Below are 16463 nucleotides of genomic sequence, written 5' to 3' on the forward strand. Positions count from 1 at the left end.
TGACCCAGCAGCGATAACCATTCCCATATGGGCATTAAGGTCAAAGACAGGTTGTGATAAAGATGTTTGGCTCTGTTTAGTGTGTTAGAAGGTTTGTTAGCAGCATCTGAACTCCTGCATAGTCTCACACTGTGGGTAAGACAGCTCATTTTATTTTTGCATTATGATAAAATAACAACAAAATGAAATTAAGTAGCTTTTTGCTAATTTGAAAGTAATTTGAATTGAGAAATAAAGATAAAGATAGTTAAGTGACTTTTTTTTTTTTTTTTTTTTTTACAAATTTATAGTTACCTTTTAGGAGCCCTTGACTGCTCTACTTGTCCATTGAGTGCAGAAGCATCTCTTGCATCAATGGCTTTGTGTAAACGGTTTTGGAGTATCTGTGCAGTGGCTGGGTTTATGCTCATTGCTGTCCATCGTAAGTAAAAAAAAAAATTGAAACTGAAACAAATAATAAACTTTTTCAAACTTAATTTTAAACTCGATCTTACCAGTGTCGCGCTCTGAAGTTGCATGGGAAGTCTCTCGTTTTGATGGCTGGTACAACAGTCTGGCGTGTCCAAAACGTGGAGCAGTCGGTATGTCCCTGATAGTAGCAATAGCAACAGCAAAATAATAACGCGAATCACTGCTCGGCTCCCGTACTCACCTGTGTCCTCCTGCAGGATCTCACCTCGTGCGTCTCCTGCCCGCGCGCTTCTGGGATGGCGTGTACCAGCCAATCCAGGAGCCCCAGTTGCCCAATCCACGGGCCCTCAGCCGTGTGCTCACCCAGGGGCCATCGGGACTGCCCTCCACACGAAACCAAACCGTCCTCTCCTTGTTTTTTGGTAAATACTGCCATATTAACGTCAAACAATCTTTTAAATATGACAGCAACAAATATAGTGAAAGCTGCAAAAAGTCATTCAGATTCTGTTAAGGTTAATAATGATGAAACATAGTGATAATCTGAAACCAGGTTAATTGCATAGCCTTTTGTATTATAGCCTACTTCAGTTTGTGTGTGTGTGTGTGTGTGTGTTTTTTTTTTTGTTTTTTTTTTTTTTTTTTGTTTTAGGTTATCATGTTACATTTGAAATATTTGACTCTCGAAATCCTGGATGCCCACCTGAGTTCATGAATATCCCAGTACCTAAAGGGGATCCAATTTTTGACCCTTCCTCAACTGGCAAAGTCCTGCTTCCCTACCAGAGAACACAATATGCTGAAGAAACTGGCCAGAGTCCCAGCAACCCTCGCATTCAGGTATAATCAACTAATATACCAACTTCAAATGTAATAGGTTTATAATGACATGCTCTATAACATGCAGTTGAACCTGGTGTCAGCATGGATTGATGGCAGCTCCATATATGGCCACTCCAGTTCTTGGTCTGACTCCCTGAGGAGCTTCTCTGGAGGTCTATTAGCTTCAGGTTCTGAGCGGGACATGCCACGTCTTGAGTCTGGACTCAGGTTCATGTGGAGTGCCCCAAACCCTTCTACTCGAGAGCATGGAACAAATGGCCTGTATGGTGAGGATCCAATCAACACTGCATTGATTTATGTTGTCATATATTATATTTATATTGCTAAAACAACCTGTCTTAATGCTGATTTAAATTTTGAGCTATTATTAAGTTGCGCTGATCTGACATTGGCATCAAAGGCCGTGATACATGGTGGTGTCCTCTTACTTTTACTTATGTTTAATGACAGTACTCTACTATCCATGTAAGTTTGTTATAAGTACGTCATGTTTTAAGAATTACTTACAGTAGTAATTATATTTTCACTGAAGCAAGTTATATTAGCATTATATTACAGTTGTTCATAAGACAACATAATGTAATCTTTCTTGGAGTCTATTTGCTTGGCTGAAAATATTGCTCAATATGAGTTGTAGCATTTGTAATATCCTAAACAAAAATGTATTTTATTTTAAGATACTAAACAATATATTAGTGTTATATAGCTGGGACAGAAACTATGCTAAACACTGTTGTAAGAAATGGTGACTGCAGAGTGCAAACATCACAACACAGTGTTGTTTTTGTGGTGTACATGTACAATATTTTTTTGATGGTGCAAGATACTGAAACGTTACTTAAAACAATTTCTCAAAGTTTTTTGCAAATCATATTTTCTCCAGGTCAGTTATGATGAATGTTAGAGAGGACTGGCATGAGTCAAAAGGTCATATGAGACAGTATGACACAAGGAGAGTATAATTGTTGTGTAAATGGTTTGTCAGCCTGACCACAGTAAATCCCTCTCTCTATGGCAGAGCTAAAGCCACACAGTCAAACTAAAACCCATGTTTGTTGGCAGAGATGCTGCAGGACTGTAGTCATTGTTGTTCTTTCTCTGTTGGTGCATTTTTCAAAACAAGAAAATGATTGCACAATAACTTAATGATCATGCATTATACAAATCTATTTCAGTAGTTTTTTGTCAGTAGTTAATAAGGTAAAGTAAAGTCAGAGTTTAAAACTGACAGTGCATTGACCTCTAACTATATACAATATAATACTGAAATAAAATGACAAAAAATCCAAACTGATATGTAAAAATATAACATTAGATTTTTTTAAAGTTTAAATGCATGCCATGAAATTCAATTTGATGTCATCTTCTTTACAGAGTTGGGCAATGCATGGGCCAATGAGAACATGTTCACTGCTGCAGAAGGGATTATATGGTTTCGCTACCACAATTATGTCGCCTCCAAGCTGCACGAGGAACACCCAGAGTGGTCAGACGAGAGGCTCTTTCAGAATGCCAGAAAGACCGTTGTGGCCACATTTCAGGTAGAAGGAAAAGTCCTCTCGTAATCCTCTCGCTACGCAGGTGCAGCCTTAATTTGCACTGTGGACGTGGAAGAGGTTGCATCAACACCAGGTGGTCGTGGAGGAAAATTGCTGGTTTTAGTTGAAGGTTGAGCGCACCGTGTCATGCCTGTTTGACCAGAGCACTATGTAATACCAGGGGAAAATTACACTGAGTTAGAGCAAAATGATCGAAAAAACTCACTCAATTTAATTAAAAAGCTGAAATTAATAGTTTTCAATTATCCAGATAGGGGAAATTGTGTTGTTAATAGCTGTGCATCATTAAGTATGTAATGTATTCCAAGTGCAAATTTCATTAGTCAATAATCTCTTTTATTATTTAAGTTAATTAGAGTCAATTAAGACTTAAGACACTTAAAGCTCATAATTCTCCAGTGGATATACTGTGAATTATATTAATGCACATCTATCCAGGTTGGTTATCACCATGCACATCTTCAAAAACAGACATGCTAGGAAATTACACAGGTAATAGTAATCTAAAAATGGCTACTGTTTCCCAATAAAAATATCACTTCATAAAATTTTATTTAGTTAATAACTGCACTACCGATCATGTAAATCTTGCCAAAGACAAAACAATGATTAAACTGCAGCACTAGATATCCTAGAGTTTTACAATTACATAATCTATTTTCTATCTGGGACTAAACCAGTTGTAATTGGGGTTTGGATTTTTATTATCAATTTGACCCAAAAAACAGGGATTTAACAAACTCCAAATGTAACGTATTTCTAACTATAATACTATGTCGACTAGAACCACTATATTTACTTGAATTTCTTCCTCCTTTTTCCCAAACAGAACATTGTAGCCTATGAATGGCTTCCTGCATATCTGGGAGACAAAATGCTCAGTGCTTATCCAGGTAAGAATAATCCAGGGTACGTGTGTCTACAAGTGCAACAGGTAATGCACTAGTGACCACAGTCAGGCTGCTGTGTGCTGTCACTGGTTTGATGAATAGTGCTTTGTCAGCAAAACGTCTCTCCAAGTCCTTGTTAGTTTGCAGAATAAGCAAAATCTCATGAAGAAAACTAGAACAATAATGGTGGATGACCACATTGCTTAAAATACTTTCAGTCTTTTTTGTTCTAATTGCTAAGTTTGTGAATATAATTGGTCTCTTGTTAGAGTAGTAGAACACAACCTTACTCTTGCTGTTACATCTACACACTTGTACAGTATTTATTAGAATGACTTTTTAAATATATTTCTCATAATTCTTCTCCAGGTTATCAGAAGTTTGTTGACCCAGGTATCTCTCCTGAGTTTCAAGTTGCAGCCATTAGATTTGGTATTACTATGGCCCCGCCTGGTGTTTACATGAGGTACTACATCCTTTTTCTCTGAACAGTTTTGAATGTATTATAGTACACAGAAACATAATATTATTGATCTGTGCACAGAAATAAAACCTGTAATTTCCGAGAAATTATTAACTCAGATGGGAGACCCTCTCCTGCAATACGTCTGTGCAACAGTTTCTGGATTCGTCAGGTAAACAAATATACAATCAAGACTTATATGAGCAGCTTAATCTAAGTCCATGTATTTCTTTTTTTAGAGTCCTAACATGAAGACAAGCCAAGATATTGATGAGTTAATTATGGGCATGGCGTCCCAGATTTCAGAGAAAGAAGACAATATTGTAGTTGAAGATCTTAGAGGTAGTATTATATTAGCATTATATTTTCTTAAATGTTTCTTATGCAACTTTTCGGATATACAGTCTGCCACCTGTTACATGTTATTGCTTTTCCTGTAACTGAATAAACACAAAATTGATAAGTTTAATGCCATACTGTGACACATTCCAACCAAAGTAATAACATCTCGTAGGAGAAAAGCAGACGGTAGATGCGCCACTAAAAAAGTTAGAAAGTGCATTTGATATTTACTTTTTATGTGTTTTTAGATGTTTTAGTATGTTCAACCATTTATATATTTCTTCACATTTGTCTATACTTTTAGATTTCATGTACGGACCCCTGAGATTCACTCGAACTGATCTTGTAGCTCTAACTATAAACAGAGGAAGAGACTTTGGCCTACCCACTTACACCGAAGTCAGAAAGGCTTTTGATCTGCCGCTTTTAAAAACGATTAAAGATATAAATCCAGAGCTCTACCGCGCCAACCCACAGGTAAATGTTTTTTGAATATAGATTATAAATTATACATGCCAATGGTTCTTTGCAGTTGTATTTGCCATTATTACTTTAATATGCTTCGGTCCTGCTTTACATCTTGAACTTCATGGTTTTGACCTGGTATATGCCTGGTTTTGCCTACAATTTAGGCTGTTTTTTTACTCTTAATGTCGAGGTTAGTATAGATTTAGTACAGATAAGGTCTACTTTGAATCAAGATCATTGATAGACAAGTATTTGACTGTGTGTGTATGTAATGTTTTGTGTTTCTACCACAGCTACTAAAAGGCATTGCTGAGCTGTATGATGCAGATATTTCTAAATTGGAGCTCTTTGTTGGAGGACTGCTGGAGTCTGTGGATGGTCCTGGTCCAGTTTTCTCTGCCATAATCCTGGACCAGTTTGAACGGATCCGAAATGGAGATCGCTTCTGGTTTGAAAATAAACAAAATGGGTAAAGCCATATACCACACTTTGAATGGGATTTTAGGGTCACGTTTTCATCCTTAATGTTTTTGTGATTGTTTGAAAAGTGTTTTCCTGCTTTATTCTTGCTTATTCCTGATTAAGTTTGGTTTTAGTTTTGATTTATCCCTGGTTTTACACCTGGTTTATCCTTTGTGCAATTTTACCTTTGTGTTGTGGTAATTCTTTCCCTCTGGTTGTATTGATAATGGGTGTAATTGATTACATTTATTCCAGTTTGTTTACAGATGAAGAGATTCAAATAATCCGCAACACAACATTTCATGATGTCATTGTTGCAGTCACAAGCTCTGGCTCCACAGATATACAAGAAAATGTGTTCTTCTGGACAAATGGTAAAACATTGGGAGAATGATTTGAATGATTTGAATGATATGTATAATGATATGATATGATATATTAAAAAAACAATACCATTCAAAATGTGTTGTCCTTAGGTGACCCTTGTCCTCAGCCTACACAGCTAACTGCATCAGCACTCCAGCCCTGCACTAATGCTACCAAACTTAATTACTTTGATGGAGACAAAGCAGGATTTATATTTTTTATTACTGTCCTCATCCTTTTTCCCTTTGGTAGGCATTATACTAATATTTATCTATTCGTGTTGTAATTTTACTGTTATAAAAATATGAACTATTGAATTCCTTTACAGTGAGTTTGCTTGTGGCCTGGTTGGTGGCAATATTGAAGAAATACAAATATAATAAGCTTCAGAGAGAAAGAAAATCTGTTAATAGGACAGATGAGCCCACGGTTGGGATCCCAGGTATTGTTTACATTTGTTTACATCTACACATGGTAAAAGACGTCATTGATGTGAGTTAGTTTGTCCATTTACAACATCAATCTTGTAACGGTGGTCAAAGATTGGGGCATGTATTGACACTCAAAGCAAAATGGTTAAGCATATGTTCCTTCACCTGCTGAATGGACCTATGTGATTATTACTAGGTATAAATAGAAATAAATAAAACATGTGTCAATGATGAGGGATGTCTAATGACTTTAATTCCTGGTAATGTATTCAGAAATGAGAAAAGCAGACATTGCACCAAATCAGCTTAAAATTCTCTTGATTGCAATATTTTCACAATCATTTTTGTGTTGAATTGTGTAAATTAATTAAATGTGTCCTGATGTTTTTAAAGCTTTTGAGTGGCAAAGCAATATGAAACATCTCCATCCTGTCAGTGTGGAGTTTGACGAAAAGAGTCGAGTCCATGTTTTTGACAGGGCCGGACCTGCTCTCCGGACCCTGTATGTGGGAAACCAGGACTGTCTGGACATCATTTTATCTAACGACTGTCAACGCAAAGCTCTGCTCCTCAAAGTGCCCAAGGAATATGATCTGGTTAGCTTGTAAACCTGTTATTCTCAAAGTAGCGAAGTCTAATTTAAGAGCACTGAGCACGTTTACGCACTTCCCCATGTCCCACTTATAACACCTTCCCTTTTTTCTCAATGTGCAGGTGCTGTTTTTTGATGATGAGAATATGCGCTCCTTATTTGTGAACAATCTCTGCTCAGAATCTCTTGAGGGTGCAGGCATTGGGAAAAAGGTGACGATGAGAGAAATGAGAGAGAGGGACCTGCTGAAAGAAGCTTTGACCAAAGAACAACGGGAGCGGATAGTGGAGACATTCATAAGACAGGCTTTCTCCAAGGTAAACTCTTCCTCTTACGGTTGACCTCATCATCCTCTGTGCGCCAGAACAAGGCTTAGGTTCAACCACAAAGTATCGTCAAACATGTTTTTTGGTTTTTAGATCTGATCCTTGTCCAGAAAAACTAATTGTTGTCTTTTTTGGTGAGCTCATCTGTGGTAGGCTTTAGTCACACATTGACATCAGTAATGCCACTTCACAAACATGACTCTCTAGCTACCTTTTCCTGCGCAACTGTCCCTCTTCAAATGTTGCCCTTTTAGTTTCTGTCCATATTGACTTGTTGACAAGGCAATTTGCTTAAATTGTCCCAGTGGTATAAAGTAATAAAGTAATAAATATTATGTTCAGTGTTTACATATCTTAAGTATAATTATGGATACTTTTCCTGATTTTACTTTACCACATTTATCTGAAGCCCACTTTTTACTCCTTCTACATTTATGTACAAGTCTTTATAAAGTTCCCATTTGAATCTTAAAGAGCTCTAAAAATCTGTGAATAACCTTTTAGTAAATGTTGTTTATTGGTAACTTCAATACTTTTACTTAAGTAGAAATTTGTACGTGATACTTTGCTTTCATTGAGTAGGTTTTTTGCTCATGTATGTGTACTAAAGTAACAAGTAAATACTTCTTTCACCACTACCTTGTCCACCCCAATCACTCTGTAAGCCTCATCATCAAACTGTGGTTAAACTTGGCCTAACCTTAGTACAGAAAAGTGAATTGATTTCCTTCACAGTGACCTCATGTGTGGTGTACATTAACCGCATTGACATCACTGATACCCCTAAAGCCACCTCACCAACAATTACTATCTGTATGTGTACAGGTTTTGGAAATAGACCGGGGAGAGGCTGGAGACATGAGTGGTGTGTCCCATCAAAAGGCCAAAGAAGTGCTGCAGTGTGAGCTCACTGCCTCCGAGTTCGCTGAAGCCCTCAGCCTCAAACCAGACTCTCTGTTTGTGGAGTCCATGTTCACATTAGCCGATAAAGATGGGAATGGTTACCTCTCTTTTCAGGAGTTTCTTGATGTCATTGTTATTTTTATGAAAGGTAAATATAAAACATAAAAACATTCCTTTTATGTTTATATCATACTGCTTACCCTTCAGACATAATTATTATGAACAAAAAGTATGACATTTTAAGATTCCAAGAATGTAAACTTAAAAGACACAATGTTATCTTGCTTCTATGTCTATTTTTCTTAAGTGTCATGGAATTTACAATGTCTTATCACTTAATTCTATGGCATACTGTACTGTATGTGTTATTTACATCATCTAATTCATAACACTGTCTAAAAGTGGGGATATACTGTAATGTATGCAGTCGTTTACTTTTGACAGGTTCCTCTGAAGAAAAATCCAAACTAATGTTTGCCATGAACGACATTGATAGAAATGGCTACTTATCGAAGGACGAGTTTGTCAGGATGCTAAGGTTAGTGTTGTCACTGTAGTTTATCCCTTATGCTTAAGCTCTGCTTTGATCATCATTTGATCATCAGCTTGTTTTTTTCAGGTCTTTTTTTGAAATCTCTAATGGGTCTTTGTCTAAGACCCAGGCTGATGATGGCATTAAAGCGCTGATGCAGGCTGGAGGTTTCGAAAACAAGGAGAAAATCACATGGCAGGACTTCCACTTTCTCCTCCAAGACCATGAGAAGGAGCTGCAGTTTGCCCAGATTAATGTTAAAGGTCTGACCCAAATTTGTATAAAAAAATCTTTTTAGCGAAATCCCTAAAGTTACAAGTGATGATCAAGCAATGGCCTGCGATATGCATTACTCTCCACTGCAACCACTCCTCTGTTGCTCCAGCCCCAGTTTGATAACTGAAAATTGACTCAAATTTCAAATTGTTTGACTTAGATTACTTACTTATTTACTTAGGTTATAAGACATGGGCGAAGGACTTGCTTTGGTTCTGCTTGCACCAAAATATGGCATGGTGGTGCAAAATATTTTTTTGTTTGATTTGTAGAATGTGTATGCAAAATTGTACATAGCACTATAGCTCTGCTAATTCCTGGGCCAGGTCTAATTAACGCTGCGAACGGCAACCTTACTTGCACCTTTTTTTCTTGATCTGTGGAGGTCTTGGTATGACTTCGGTCTTTCTTTTGTAGAACTCCCTCATCTCAGTTTGAAGGTTCTGCTCTTCCTCCTCCATTTGAAAAAGTTTGTCTTTTGCCTTGCAGATAATAACCTTCTCCTGAGCCATTTCCCCTGATTGTCTTCTCTTAGCTCCTCCACATTTTTTTGAGAATTCACCCAGGCCTCTTTTTCTTTGAATGTCACCTGTGTTTTATGTTACTTTCGCTCTGTCCTCCATGTTATTTTCAACCTGTGTCTTAGAAAACACGTTGTAGAAATTGCTAATGATCTGGGTCTGTCTTTGGAGCAGGGATGGAGAAACAAGGCAGGAAACGCTTCAGCCGAGACCAAAGAGTGTCCTTCATCTGCCCTGCCGATAGGTACATGGTCTAATAATAGTAGTAGCACAAATCATATTAATTATGTTTTCTTTTAAGGTAAAATCATATACCTTTTGTTTTTCAACAGTCCAAAGTCGGAAGGATCAGAACTACGTAGGAGGAAATTGTATGTTGTTACTCATGTGAATCTATTAATAGCCACTTTATATACAGGTAGCATATAATCATTAGTAACTTGCTTTTCAAGTTTATTTATTTATTTATTTTATTTTAGACTCCATATTAAAACTCCAAACATCTATGTGAAACCAAAACGTGAGCAGTACATAAAGAACCCGGTCCAGCAGAAGGTGCAGCAGTTCAAACGCTTCGTTGAGAACTACAGACGCCATATTGTCTGCTTCCTGTTTGTGTATGGAATCACAGCTGGGGTCACCATAGAGAGATGTTACTGTGAGTAGCAATTATTTTTGTAATTATTTTTGGATTAATTACAGTGAATTATTGTCCTATTATTATTATTATCCTGATATTAACTTGTTATAGAAAAGAACACAAATATGACCCCTAATGAATTGTGTCATATTAATACTCAGAATAGCCTTTACTAAGACTTCAGGGATAAATAAATATACAAAATGTAAATATTTTCTTTAAAACAGAAGCCAAAAAATTCAAAAACGCAAAATGCAAAAGTGTGTAATTTAAAACAAGGTAAAAATGATTTTGTATTTTTTTTTATTGTGGCTAAGTAATCACCTTGGCATGGTTTCTTTCTCTTTTCCATTAAATAATTTGTGTCTCGATAATACCGCTGTACACAGACTATGGTATCCGAGCTGAAGCTACAGGGATGCCTGAAGTGTCCGCAGTGGGGGTAATTGTGGCTCGTGGTTCAGCGGCTGCTATCTCCTTCCTGTTTCCCTACATGCTCCTCACCGTGTGCCGAAACCTCATCACCATTTGCAGAGAAACCTTTCTCAACCATTATATCCCTTTTGATGCTGCCATAGATTTTCACAGATTTATGGCTATGACTGCTATTGTCCTGTCAGGTCAGTAAAAACAGTAATAGTATTTGTATTAACAATGTGAGCATTCAAAGACACTGTGTTTATTAAATGTTAAAGTCAAATGCAAGGTTGACCAAAAATTGTATCAAACACCTATTAATACATAATGTTGAGCTTAAATGAAAATGGAAAACAAAAATTTAGTGGAGCAGGCTTCACAGTCTGTACAGTAGGGGGCAGTAATGCTGTATACTTCCTTACAGTTGTCCACACTCTGGGACATATTATCAACATCTACGTGTTCTCGGTCAGTAACCTCAGCATCCTGTCCTGTCTGTTCCCAAGAGTCTTCAGCAACAATGGGTATGTCAAATCAAGTCAAATTTAATTTCTGTAGTTGCAGCAAATTCATAATAAGCCATAGTCAAATGCAACACATTCCAGCAGGACAACTATTAAATTTTGCTACAACAGTTTACATTTTTACTACAAGTATTAGCTACTTAAAATATTAATATAGCAGCATTGATAATAGTAAGTAGTATGCATGTAGTATGCATTTTTTGCAATATATTGTAGTTTCTTGTCCTAGAGATTTCATTTGGTAGCTTTTTTTCTTTGTAGGTCAGAACTTCCTCCCAAGTGGTCATGGTGGTTTTTTGAAACAGTTCCAGGTAAAGTGCAGTCATTACAGTTCCCTTAGTCTAATGCTTTGATATTGAGATAGATGGATCTTTTGGTCTTTTGTCTTACTATTGTTTCTCTCTAGGAATAACTGGTATTCTACTCCTCATTGTATTTTCAATCATGTATGTCTTTGCCTCACACTACTTTCGACGCATTAGTTTTCGTGGATTTTGGATTACACATTATCTTTATGTTATTGTTTACATCTTGGTAAGTTTGCTGTTCATTCCGAAACATATACCTTACTACAAATCCTGAAAAGGTTTTTTTTTATTGTGTTGCTTCCTTTTCATGTTACAGACAGTGATTCATGGCAGTTTTGCTTTGCTTCAAGAGCCTCGTTTTCACATTTTTTTGATCCCCCCTGCGCTGCTGTTTTTACTGGACAAACTCATCAGTCTGAACAGGAAGAAAGTGGAGATTCCAGTCATTAGGGCGGAGCTACTGCCTTCAGGTAAGGCTGAACACAACTTGTGGTTGATGTCTTGGTTTATCTTAATGTTAAAGGTGCACTATGTAACTTTTTGATGGATGGTCCTGCTTTGCTTTGTTTCCATGGAGATATTACTGCTTTGTATCTGTTTTCATAGAGACAAGTAGGTGACGTCAGCAAGTGTTTTGAGTAATAAAAACATGTGCAACTGAATAAATGTAAAATAGATGCAGTTACTCCCATACTGTGGATAAGAGGAATCAAGCAGGTGGCAGACCCTCCACCAGAACATTTACATTAAAATATTTTTACTGTCCTTTATTCTTGTCCAAATTGGTGTTTTAACTGTTACATTAACACTACACAACAAGTTGTAACACAGTTTATTGTGTGAATGTCTTCAACTCTGTTTTTTGGCTGCCCCTCCATCAGGTGTGACACACCTAGAGTTCAAAAAGCCACAGGGCTTTGTATATCGCTCAGGCCAGTGGGTGCGTGTGGCCTGCCTGATGCTGGGCACAGATGAGTACCATCCCTTCACCCTGACATCAGCCCCGCATGAGGAGACCCTAAGCCTGCACATTCGTGCTGTGGGGCCATGGACCAGCCGCCTCCGTGAGATCTACACCGAGGAGAGCCTGCTGGAGTTTGGAGCCTATCCAAAAGTGTGTGATATCTACTTCTGTAAAAAAGGAAAAGAAAAATGGATGATTATTATAGTGGCTTTTCATGTACATTTTTCATGCATACTTCTTCCAGATAGACCCCAGCCGATATATCTGGCCAATGTTTGGACTTTTTAGCGTATTTTTAGTATTGGCTTTTGGCCTTTAAATCTCCAGCACAGGCCGATATTCTGTTTTGGTCAATCTGCTGCCTAGAAAATACACACAAACCTTTATATTGATTCTTTAATATTCTTTAATATTCTTTAATTAGCTGCACAAAACATGACTACATAGCTTTCTTAGAGATTTGTGGCAAAAAAGGAAAAAATATTGGCAGAACTTATTGGTCATTGGTTGCTCTGTATTCTAAAGAATCGGTATTGGCATCAGCCATGAAAAAAATCCATATTGGTTCTCTAATACGCTTTATTAAATTCACAGCTATACCTGGACGGCCCGTTTGGTGAAGGCCATCAAGAATGGGTGGACTTTGAGGTGTCTGTTCTGGTTGGAGGAGGAATTGGAGTCACACCATTTGCGTCAATCCTCAAAGATCTGGTTTTCAAGTCCTCCATCAAGTCTAAGTTTCTGTGTAAAAAGGTACAGAAATATTAAGAAAAAACAGCAAGATTTATACTTTAAGAGCATACAACTTTTCTCCATGGAGTTGTTATTGCTTTCCCTGTAACGATCTGAGGTATGGCATTAAACTTATTAGTCTCCATGGAGACAAGCAGGTGACGCCACCAGGCTAAGTTACAGGTCAGATCTGTGGCGAAAAGACCCTGCTCACAGTAAGAATGCATGGTTTTTAAGGTATTTTTGAGCAATAAAAACACCCGTAATGGAATAGGCAAAGCAATAACACCTTCACATGAGTTTATAAATCATTTCAGGACTGTACTTAATACTAGGACAGGGATAGGAAAAGAGACTTTGCAAGAACCAATTAAGGGAGAGGACATAATCCATTTTAAATTTAGAGGAGTGAAGATTACATTTTACATGACTAAAATATACTTTATCATATTTGACTTATTTATAAGTGCTGTGTTGTCCCAGGTGTACTTTATCTGGGTGACCCGTACTCAGCGTCAGTTCGAGTGGGTGTCGGACATCATTAGAGAGGTGGAGGAGCTGGACACTCAGGAGCTGGTCTCTGTGCACACGTACATCACTCAAGTGGCTGAGAAGTTTGACCTCCGCACGACCATGCTGGTGAGAAATGACAAATAAATATGTTTAGTCAAGGGTAAGCACATGTAAAATAACAAAGTCAAGAGGAATTGAATATTGATCAAAACAAAATATAAAATATTGCCTTGCTCTAAATTTGCTGATAAATATAAATTCCTTGTGTCTGTGTACTTTTGGACAATATGTGTGTGAAAATATTCGCCTATTTGCAAATTGTTTAGTTATATAGATTAAAGAGTCTATAGATGTAATAGGTTTCTGATTCTATAGCCCTGTTGAATCATAAAAATACATTGAGCATATGAAGATGGAACCACCCAAAGTACACAAGTAACTGCACAGAGTATTAAAAAACAAACATTGTTCATGAAGGGTGACTGTGCACTTCATCTCTGAAAAGTGCCAATACAGTTAGCTCTTATGTATTAGCATGTGACATAACTCTTGTCATTCAGTTCAGACAAATTTCCCAGTCAATTAGAACAATCCATTATACAAATACAAATCTTCTCTACTGATGAATACCTCCTTGTGTGTTTGATGTGGGGCAGTATGTGTGTGAGCGGCACTTTCAGAAGGTGTGGAACCGCAGTCTGTTCACAGGCCTGCGCTCCGTTACCCACTTCGGACGACCTCCTTTTGTGTCCTTCTTCAGCTCCCTGCAGGAAGTTCACCCTGAGGTCAGCTCTTCATCCATCTTCATCAGCCTCAGCCCTTTGCACTCATACACACACACACACACACCCCCACACACACATACACACACACACCCCCACACACCCATACACTTACGGTATACAGGACAATACTGCTGCTACAACTAATTAACTGTGCAAACAAACAGCAATCATTCTGCTGCTGATGTTTTCAAATGGTCACAGATGCTGATTGAGGACCAGTATCCCTCTAATTCATCATGGTGTTTTCAGTAATAATTAAAAATGAAAAGAAATGCACCCGATAATTTAGTGACAAGATCCATGTTCTAACCTAATCAACTTCTCTGTAACTAAGCTGTCATTAAGGCTTAAAAAGGTAGTATCATTGTCCAATCCTACAAAAAAATTGTTGAAAGTAGTCAGGGCAATAAAATATGTAGGGTGAGTTTCAAGAACTATGGAATTTCTATTTGGATATTTCTTTCCAAACATGTACTAAGTGACACTGTCCACCACTTTTATTCATTGATATACATTCAACTCTAGAACATGATCCAAACTTATTAACTCTTTTCCAAAACAATTTCTATATTTTTTCTGTACAGCTGTTAGTGAATAAACTGCTGTTTTGCTGTAGGTGGCAAAGATCGGTGTGTTCAGCTGTGGGCCTCCAGGACTGACCAAAAATGTGGAGAAAGCCTGTCAGCAGATGAACAAGCGAGACCAAGCCCACTTTGTACATCACTATGAGAACTTTTAATTTATTACCACCATACAAGTGCAACTGCATGTTGACATGTATTTTTTTTGGCTAATATTTACTTTGCATATTATTAATCACCATCATTACTGAAATCATGCATTAACTATTTATTTCACATTGTCTTTTGGACCAGTACTGTAGTTACTTGAATTTAAATTCATAATTCATCATTTATTTAGGTATTTTAATGGTGATTGTAATGACTCATCTATCTGTTATTTTGGTTCCTGATTGTGTCTGCTGAGTTGTACTTTAGATCCAATAAAATTTCACCTCTCCAATTAAAGTGTGACCTCTCTGCTTGTGCTTCTTAGCCCATTTAATCTGTTCGGGCACTGTTCTTGAGCTTAAAAGCAGAGTTTTATGTACAGTGCCATGAAGCAGAAATCTTGCTGATGCCTTTTGAACAAGACTCTCCATCCCTAATGACGTCAGAGGGTACTTTCAACAAAAAACAGCCCCGAACAAAACGTTTTACTGCCAATATTACTTTCACGAAATAAAATATCGTTTTAACTTTTTACTTTCCTCGTAATTACAAAAAAACGGTAAAAATGTTTAATCCAAGTTTGTCAGTTATGCATTCGCAACCTCATTAGTGACCTTTGACCTACCTCACCGCTCTTCTTCGGCCTTCTGCTTACCAAAAACCAAAATGTCCAAGTGAGTTAAGCTTATGAACAAAGAAAAAAAAAAGTTAAATAAAAAAAATTAAAATAAAATAAAAGCTTATGAACTAGCTAAAACGGTAGTGCATAACCTAGGTTGTGTTCACGCGTTGTAAATTGTTAGCTTAGATGTGCCAGGAAGGAACACGGGAACAACTCGCTGAAGGCCATGCCGTAGGCCGATTTGCTAGGAAATAACTTGCCGTTTTTTTCTCTCTCTCTTTAAGTTATTAGTTGATCCTAACTATTCAACATTGGTCAAACCGGCCTATTATAAACCTATTATTATGGATGCATAATTAATATTAGCTTATACAATCTTAATCATAATCATCACAGTGCCCCGCGCTTGCCGTGTGCTCAGGGGTCAGACCTGTACGTGCTCCATTGCTTCATTATAGACTCCACCACAGAACATTAAGTTCCCCTTTAAATGCCCTTGTTGGCTCCTATTATATGTTAATGTTTCTCCTTAGCACAGTGCTGACAGATGCACACATCAGGTCATTGCCAGCAGCTAAATTGTTTGAATCAATGGACCTTTCTTTCCATGGATATACCTTGCTCAAAAGCACCATGTCTCATTTACATTAACTTAGATGTTTAGAATCAATATTAGTACTTTATTCCCCTATACACGTGTTTTAGAAAGATGTTGGCTCAACACTATACATGTTTTAAATGTATTTTATGTAGCCTGTATTCTTGCTGTTTTAAAAAAGGAAGTACAATCAACTGAACTTGGGCTGCCAGTGCCTTAACCTGCATATAGAGGACACCTAGGC

At 37.4% G+C, this 16463-nt stretch overlaps 1 protein-coding gene across 1 annotated transcript; it reads left to right on the top strand.

Moving 5' to 3' along the window:
- The first annotated feature begins 503 nt into the window (after positions 1-503).
- duox (dual oxidase) lies at positions 504-15023 on the top strand. Its single transcript, XM_033967530.2, has 32 exons — positions 504-581; positions 669-833; positions 1064-1251; positions 1319-1520; positions 2629-2795; positions 3643-3706; positions 4073-4169; positions 4248-4338; positions 4406-4508; positions 4813-4985; positions 5270-5445; positions 5694-5812; positions 5915-6052; positions 6133-6246; positions 6629-6831; positions 6950-7144; positions 7979-8204; positions 8501-8594; positions 8676-8851; positions 9560-9629; positions 9718-9756; positions 9865-10043; positions 10415-10645; positions 10867-10966; positions 11228-11277; positions 11373-11500; positions 11591-11744; positions 12156-12388; positions 12833-12991; positions 13454-13609; positions 14140-14268; positions 14885-15023. Exons 3-32 carry the CDS (start codon positions 1123-1125, stop codon positions 15005-15007), a joined length of 4218 nt encoding a protein of 1405 aa, XP_033823421.2. The 5' UTR covers positions 504-581; positions 669-833; positions 1064-1122; the 3' UTR covers positions 15008-15023.
- Positions 15024-16463: the final 1440 nt, after the last annotated feature.

The sequence above is a fragment of the Periophthalmus magnuspinnatus genome, chromosome 6 (assembly GCF_009829125.3).
Source record: "Periophthalmus magnuspinnatus isolate fPerMag1 chromosome 6, fPerMag1.2.pri, whole genome shotgun sequence".
Taxonomy (NCBI): Eukaryota; Metazoa; Chordata; class Actinopteri; order Gobiiformes; family Gobiidae; genus Periophthalmus; species Periophthalmus magnuspinnatus.

Excerpts from the sequence above, each read along its gene's own strand:
- duox (XM_033967530.2), top strand. The coding sequence starts at position 1,123 with ATGAATATCCCAGTACCTAAAGGGGATCCAATTTTTGACCCTTCCTCA. Across the intron at positions 4,509-4,812 it reads TGTAGTTGAAGATCTTAGAG|ATTTCATGTACGGACCCCTG; the intron begins GTAGTATTATAT and ends CTATACTTTTAG. Across the intron at positions 10,044-10,414 it reads CACCATAGAGAGATGTTACT|ACTATGGTATCCGAGCTGAA; the intron begins GTGAGTAGCAAT and ends CGCTGTACACAG.